This window comes from Momordica charantia (assembly GCF_013281855.1).
Source record: "Momordica charantia cultivar OHB3-1 chromosome 9 unlocalized genomic scaffold, Mcharantia_2.0 BLBB01000009.1, whole genome shotgun sequence".
Lineage (NCBI taxonomy): Eukaryota > Viridiplantae > Streptophyta > Magnoliopsida > Cucurbitales > Cucurbitaceae > Momordica > Momordica charantia.
Genome location: NW_028275167.1, coordinates 20,872,094 through 20,880,224, shown reverse-complemented (window position 1 = coordinate 20,880,224; position 8,131 = coordinate 20,872,094). Strand labels below are relative to the sequence as shown.

The 8,131-nt window shown below is 33.7% G+C and overlaps 1 protein-coding gene across 1 annotated transcript; it reads right to left on the bottom strand.

Annotated features, from left to right (window-relative positions):
* Window positions 1-277: 277 nt before the first annotated feature.
* Window positions 278-4,891, bottom strand: LOC111025679 (DUF1262 family protein (DUF1262)). The gene is made up of 3 exons (XM_088118099.1): window positions 4,491-4,891; window positions 2,491-2,829; window positions 278-955 (listed from the first exon to the last, which is right to left on the bottom strand). Exons 1-3 carry the CDS (start codon window positions 4,808-4,810, stop codon window positions 412-414), a joined length of 1,203 nt encoding a protein of 400 aa, XP_087974225.1. The 5' UTR covers window positions 4,811-4,891; the 3' UTR covers window positions 278-411.
* Between the last annotated feature and the right edge of the window lie 3,240 nt (window positions 4,892-8,131).

Genomic DNA, 8,131 nt, shown 5'->3' with positions numbered 1-8,131 from the left:
ATTATGTATTAAATCATTTATACTATATGTTATAACTTTATGCAACACTCAAATTGTAGTTGTATCAATATTGCAATAGCTGAACCAAAATAACAACATGGATCAAAATAGAGCATTATCGAAATCCAACGATAAAAATTTAGATCTGAAACATGAGTCGACCAAATGGAATGATTTAACCGTTTAAACTTTAATTAAGGACCAAAAATGTATTTATCTCTAGATGATGTAGATCTAAACTCTTGTTGCACTATGAGGTCTTTCCAACTCAAGTAGGTTTTGATAATAACACATTTTTACTTTCTTGGCAACATTATACCAACCAAGGATATGAGGTTCAAACCTACAAAATTTACAACGGTAGATTGATAAGTTTAAATCTAAGAAGGGAACATAGTATAATGTGGCTTGCTATTCCCATTTGCATTTGATGGTATGAGTGTGCCTGAAATTATATTTCCAAAGCAAACCTCCATTCAATCTTCGAAGAACAAAGCTCTCCACCAACATATAAAGGCTAAATCTTCTCCATTCATTCTCACTTCTAATTTCTTCAACTTTCTCCACCCTCACTACTTTCTCTCCGCCGTTCTCGCCACCGCCGAACCAACCGCCCGCTTCTTGCACCCATCTCATCTTCTCGACCAACGCTACACTCAGTCCCACGGCCATCGCTTTCCCACCGCCATCCGATCGATTTGAAACCTTAAACCAAACGAACCCTTTTCTATGCCTATCTCCTTCCTCCCTCTCAGCTTCTCTCCCCGCCACCAACACCGCCTCTCTAACCACGTCGACAGCGACTGTCACGACGGAGCTGGTTTCGGCGTTGGCGCTCTCACAAGAGAATATCTCTTCCCAGCATTGCTCTAGAGTTAGCGAGTAAATTGGTGATCTTTTCATTTGAGTTCTTATGCTGACTGAGTTCTCCCTCACAAAAACAAATGGACAGTACCTGAAAAAAAAAAAAAGAAAAAAGAGAAGGAAAAAAAAAAAGAAGGTTGTTAATTATAGTTTGAAAGATTTAGCATGGTTGGACGGTATTTATTTTCTTTGATACAATTTTTAAATTTACCTTTATTAAAATTAAGTTAGGTAGGTACAAACATCTCTCAAATTTTAATTTTGATTTTAATAAGTTCTTGTTAACACCTTTTTAAATGTTGATGTGATATATTGAATGGACTAATTCATTGATAATTTAGCATGATGTCACTTGAATTTCGTTTAAAATATATTTCGTCCATTTGTCCAATCAAAATCGTTTTGTTCCATTGCCTTTACTTTACCCGTGACCTGCTCCTTTCTATCATGTTAGCATTTAAGTTATGATATTAATAATAGGGACTTAATATAATGAAAATTGAAAGTCCAAACATAATTAAAACGTCTTTTAAAGTTCGTAGACTTAATAGAAACAACAGGACAATTAAATTTGTAACTTTAACCTTAAATTATTAATTAGAATTGAGAAGATTAAGAATGAGAATTCAAATTTGTGTGGATGATCTCATATATAGATTGACAATGATATGAATTGGTGACATTATTTTCAATCAGCGATGAAGAAAATGAACACAAATTTTCAAAATTGTTTTTAACACATGGAGAAAGACAAAAAGACAAAATTATAATCCAAAAACAAGCTAAAAAAATATAATTATATTGCATCTTCAATACAACTAGAATATTATTGCTAAATATCCAACTTTAAAAACATCTCCTTCTAAAGAATAATTTTGGTCCCTACCGATATGCTATATTTCTTAAAAGAAGTGTCACACTCTCATCAAAAGGAAAAAAAACTCTAAAAATGAGAAAATGATTGAAAAACACCCCAATGTGGTAGTCACTCATATCCATTTATATCTATTTTGGTTCATACCATTTTCATTTTTATAGTATAACACGTGGGGTGAAAATTCGAATTCATTTTAGAATTATTTTATATTTATCCTTAAACTTTTAAAATGTTTATTTTAGTTCCTAAAGTAAGTAATTTATCCCTAGCATAGCTAGAATGGACAGAACCATATCAATTAGTTGATATTAGGTAGTGTAATAATAGTACAGTAATCACCATAAAAGTTATTTTTTGAAAAAAAAAATTTAGGTCGTGATTGGTGAGGACCTATCTTATACTCATTATCATTAAATGTTTGACAACTAAGACAGATGCATGTAAAAACAGAAGACCTTTTTAAAAGAATAATTATGAGCCGTCAAATTTTTAATCGTAGTTCGTATAGAGATAGGAGGATCTAATTATTTTTTCCTTTTAAAAGATTGAATAGGACTAAAGTAGCCCTTTGAAAATTCAATAGAAATGGTTTGTTTTTTTAATGATTTGTTTTTTCCCTAAAGTTCGGAAGACTAAAATAAATATTTTGAAAGTTTAAGAATTAAAATATGAAAAACCCTAAAATTTTAGGACCTGTAATTAAAGTAATAATTTCCAACTAACTCTCATATATCTAAAAAATGGCTTACCATTTTCCGATCACCACAGAGGGCGAGCGGGTGGTAAAGATAGGGAAGTCGAAGTCTGGAAGGAGCTGTCTACGAGAGGAGTCTAAGCCAAGAGCTTCTTCAAAAGGAAGATGCAAGCTTGACGAGGAACGCATTTTCCATCCTTTTGTTCTGAGAAACTTGGGAGGAACGCCATCGGGAGCTACGGCCTGAGCAAAGAAACCGCCGCCGTGGTGGCGGTGAATCTGAAATTGTTGGTATATGTCTTTCAAATTGAAGGGTATTGGCTTCTTGTCACTTAAAACGTCTCCAAAGCAACATGTTGTTATGTCATCCTCTCTAGAGCATCTATATGCTTTTCTAAATGATAGAGACATGATAGAGACAAGAGAGTTAGAAACTTAGAAGTAGATCTAAGATATGTAAAAATAATGAGGAAAAATAGAGAAGGAAGGTAAGGATATAAAGAGAAAGCAAACTCTTTAAGATATATATAAAGAGAGCAAATTCTTAAAGATATATATAAATAATGAGGAGAGAGGGTTTAGATAATGCATAAACAATGAGGAAAGTGGAGCCAATAAAAAAGGGAGAGAGAGATGAAAATACTTTGAAGGTGAATATTTAATAAATTTTTTCCCCACTTGAAAAATATTTTCCAAAATTTCTAATGATATTAAAGAGGTGGTTTTGAAAGTTACGAAGAGCCTTTTTATTAATAGGTTAAATTATAAGTTTTCCACTATTAAGACAGTTTATTGATTTGGTAATTTTGAGCTTTTTAAATACGCCTTTTAGTTAGGACTTGCTTCTCTATTTAGGTCTTATATACTTTAAACACTCTTTTTTCAATAATTTTGTATTTAATAGGTTTTTTACTTTTAATTTTTTTATGCGCTATGTTAACTACATATTATTTTAGGAGACTATTTTTGAGTGAGGTTAGGAGTTTGACAAGCAAAGAAGTAAGTTCAGTTGAGTGTCTTTTTTAGTACAACATGTGGAAGTGGATGATCGAATGTACAACTTCATGGTTGGCGATATATATGTTAATTACCGTTGAACTATGCTCGCTTTTCTAGTGTTTTCAATGGACTGATTTTGCCAGTTTACTCCCTAAATTTCTTCATGTTTACTCACCTATTAAAAAAACCCTTAACCTATCCTATTCCTTTACTTGTCTACCAAATGCTTAAACCCACTTTAAATCAACTTTAACTTCTAAGACTTATTACTCGACGTACAATTATTGGAAGTTGACTGAGGCTATTAGAAACTTTTTAAATTACTTAGACTAAATTAACAAGAAACTTAGTGACTTATATTAAACACTTAAAAAAGGGAATTATAAAATTAGCACAAAAGAGAAGTATATGTAATTAATATATATATTATAAGGTTTAAAATTTTATGAAATGACACAAATTGCAAATTTATACAATCACGTGAGACCAATCAAAATTATGCTTTTTTGGGGAAAAAACAAAAAGTATATACATCATTTGGTTAATTGCTGTCTAAAACACTAAAGACTGTACAAAAAAAAAAAATAATAAATAAATAAATACAACTCTAAAACTTAAAAGGCCCATTAGATAGTACTGTTTCTTCTTTTCTTTTTTTTTAATAAAGAAAATAAAATTTCATGACCTTCAACCTTGATAGATTAATGATAAAACAATTAAAACAATATTTATGTTTCGAAACAAATAGGAATAGAATATATTTCTAAAATTCCTATACCATTTTGACAACGTTTCTAAAAAATAAAAAGAAGAAACAAAAATATTTGTTAAATGTTATTTTTTAATAAAATTAAAAATTAGAAACAAGAAACGGAGTCTTTACCAACCAAACTTACAAGAATTCATTAAATCCTCCCAAAACTCTCAAAACCACCCCTCCAAAAATCATAAAAAAGTTGAAGAAACATTTTCTAAGAAGTTAAAAGCACTTGATCCAAAACACCAAAAAGCCATCTAAAACTAAAAATTTAGAAAGAGGGAGGAAATTAAACCCACCCTTTATGTTTGCCTCGAGCTTTGATAACATAGTAGCGATTGGAAGAGAGAGGACGATCAAGAACAGGGACCAGCCAAACCTTTGTAGACTTAGTGTCTTCATACTGAGAAGAGCTATGAAGAATGGTCAGAATTCTGTCTGTCGGAAATGGCGGCTTCTTTATCTTCCTCCGCCGGCAAATTCCCCAACAGAACGAATCTTCTGCCTCAGCTTCTTCATCTGTCACCACAAACAGCCCCGAATATGGAGCATCCGCCCCCGGCACAGAGAGATTGCTCGGCGACCTTCTAAATAAAGAAAGAGGTCGACTCACAAGCATCTTTCCCTCTCTCGAGAGTTTGTTTTTTTAATTCTCTTTCAGGAGTGAATGAAGTTGGACCAGAGGAGAGAGGATTTTATTGGAGGCTTTTTCTTATGAGTTAAGAAAATGGATGGTTTTGGATGGTTTTTTTTTATATGGGTTTTTTTACCACTTTTGTGCCTGGACTAATCTGGCTCAAAATAATCGCAAATCTAGTACAACTAAAAAATATTTGTAGGGTATGACTCGACTAATGTCGGAGGATAATCGTTTGATCTACTATATTTGGTTGCCAAGGAAATTTATAAGATATTAAATCTTTGGTAGGTGGCCACCACGATTTGAATGTATTCCCTCTAAATTATTTACAATTTGTCTTGACCTCCTCACTAGATCAACGGACGAACTCATGATAGTTTATGATGGATACTAATAGACGTGTTAGAGACTCTATTATTGATGTCTACTATGTCAACAGTAGACATATATAGACGTTGTCCTACAAAAATATCATTTTGCAGAATCTTTATTATGGTGCTATATATTTGCAAATATGGCACCAAAATATTTGCCATCCTTACATTTTTTTTCCTTTGGGTGTGATATAGTTTTTGGGATGAGAAATGGAAAAAGAAAACAAAATTATTGGTGAATGGCAACACTCTTGTTTTTGGGTCTGATAAAAGAGGATATAATAATTAAAGTTGAAGATAATAAAGAACACCCCACTTTGTTTTTTCACTTTAAATAGTCTTTGATACGGCCATGCTTGGTTCTTTATGTGACCTACGGATATATTTGCCCACTTTTGTTTGGATGTTTTCAAGATCTGCTAGGAGATTTGGAAGTAAAGGGGAAAAGAAATCAAGATCTCACAAATGAAACAATCATATAAATTGTAAAAAAAAAAAAAAAAATTACATTTCGAGATGATGTAAGTTAGGTGTTGGATTTGTGGAGCCTAATCATTAAGGTTGGGTCGGTTTGAACGTTTAAAAACCCGTTCAAAGCCTGATTGGAAGTTCACTAAGCGAAAAGAGGTTGTTGAGATTGTAAGGAGAACAAAAAAGGTTCCACATAGAAAGAATGATCCATGATATATAGGCGAAGACAATTATCTCAATTCTATACCACCTTTTGGATGAAATAAAAAATAAAATGACAATTATCTCAATTGAATACAACCTTTTGGATGAAATCAAAAGTAAAATCGTGAAGACATGTGATTCCTGTAAAGAGAGAAAAGAGATTATATTTTTCTCTATCTAATTAGAGGTTTAGCAAGTTGATTTATGTGTCAACCTTGCTAAATTATAAAAACAATTCTCTTTAAGGAAATAAGAGAAATGACAGCATAGGTTTGTGGTCATTTAATGAGATTTAGAGGCTCGAAATTAGGAAAATGATAGTAAATGATTACTGTCATTAATTCCAAAAATGCTGTTAAGAATCGAACCATCAACAACTCGGAGAGCATCAATCGCGTTCCCACCGCGCTCACGTACGGCCTGGCTGGTCTGCCAGCGGTAGTGGGAATTCTCCCGTTTCTTGATAGATTCCCGTCACCAAGTCATCGCCAGTAATCCGCTCTTATCCCTTTCAAACAAAGGGCGAGTTCCTTTCTTGTCTTGCCATAAGGGGCAAAGAGAAGCGCTTTTGCTACTGAGAAAGCGAACGGTCAGCATGAAGGTTCAAGACTTAGCCAAGCGTTAGCGAAGCTAGATTCTCATAGCTGTAGCAAGGGAATTTAGGAAATTATATTGGATGTTCATTTTCTTTCAATATCGTCCCTCACACTAGAGTGCGGTGAAAGTTGAACTCCAAGTTTGCATCTTAGCATTTGAAGAGGAGCCTTAGGAAGTGGCTTAGTGAAAATGTCTACAACTTGGTCTTTGGATGGAACAAAACGTGTGATGAGAGTGTCAAGAGCCACCTTTTTGGCTCTTCACGACCAAAGTGGTAATGATCTAGCTCAATTTGTTTGGTCCTTACATGGAATTTTGGATTGATTGTCATGTGTAAAGCACTAATATTGTCGCAAAATAGTTGAGGGACTTTTGAGGGACTTTGAGAAGTTGAATGCCAATGTCTTTTATGAGGAAATGATCCATGTGAGTTCCGTTAAAGATCCTACCTTGATAAAATAAGGGACCTAATAAGAATTTATAATATAAGTGAGCTACTCCTCTCATTACTAATTGGTTTTGAGATGAAACTTCAAGAATATTAATATGGTATCAGAGCTCAAAACGCTCAAACAAGTGTTCGGTCAAAAAAATGAGACCTAGCCAAGATCAATGAGCCAAAAAAGCCACGATTTTGAGGGGCATGTTAAGGATCCCACATTGAAAAGATAAGAGATGTAACAAAGGTTTATAATAGACATCAGCTACTCTTCTCATTGCCAATTGATTTTTAGATGAAACCTCATGGACATTAATATCTTATCAGAGCCCAAAATCTAAAATTAGATTTGGCTCAAAAGAAGCACCATCTTAAGGGGGTATGTGTATGAATGACTTCGTGACTTATGCGCCAAAAAAAACTAACCCCATAAAAATGATTAATACAGGCTACAATAAGTACACAAACCCTCCTCTCCTCTCCCTCAATCCATCTCAACTTCATGATTTAAAGCAACTATATGTCACACCTCAAACTCGAGCAACTTAAACACAAAACTCTCCTTAAGATTACAAGCTTATATCATACCTATGCATTATTTGATGGTTCAATTCCAAGCATTAGTAACAAAAACTCAAGCATAATTCCGAAGCATAAGTCATAGTTCGATACTAGATACCATAATTGTACGATAGCCACATAATTGCGAAACACGACAATTATTAAATCTATATCTTAACTAGCTACCATAACTGCAAGATAGTCATACAACTAGCATAAAAACTATATGCATGTTACGAGAAGGAAGTGATTCGTACCTATCCAGACAACGTGCTTGATTGGCCAGAGTATTGACTTACAAAACTTTTGAAGAAGTTTTTGAAGTTACTAAGATCTCGTTGATTGCTGGCTAAGACTTCTTAAGTCCAGCTTAAGCGATCTTCAGTATTGTCCAACCGTTCTTTAGTTCCCCTCAATTCATCTTTATTCTCCCTCAATTCATCTTTAGTCACCCTTAATTCTTCTTTCATCTAATTTAGTTCCTCCATAACCATTAGTTCAATGGATGAGCCTCCTCTTCTCACTCTCGGTGTAGGACACAACCCCATGCTTAAGATGAATCCAAATCGAGGATCAAATATAGCCCGACAACAATCTACTTATGTTGGCGGATCGATCCCTTATGTTATATGTGCGTCCCTCATGTCCTCTAAT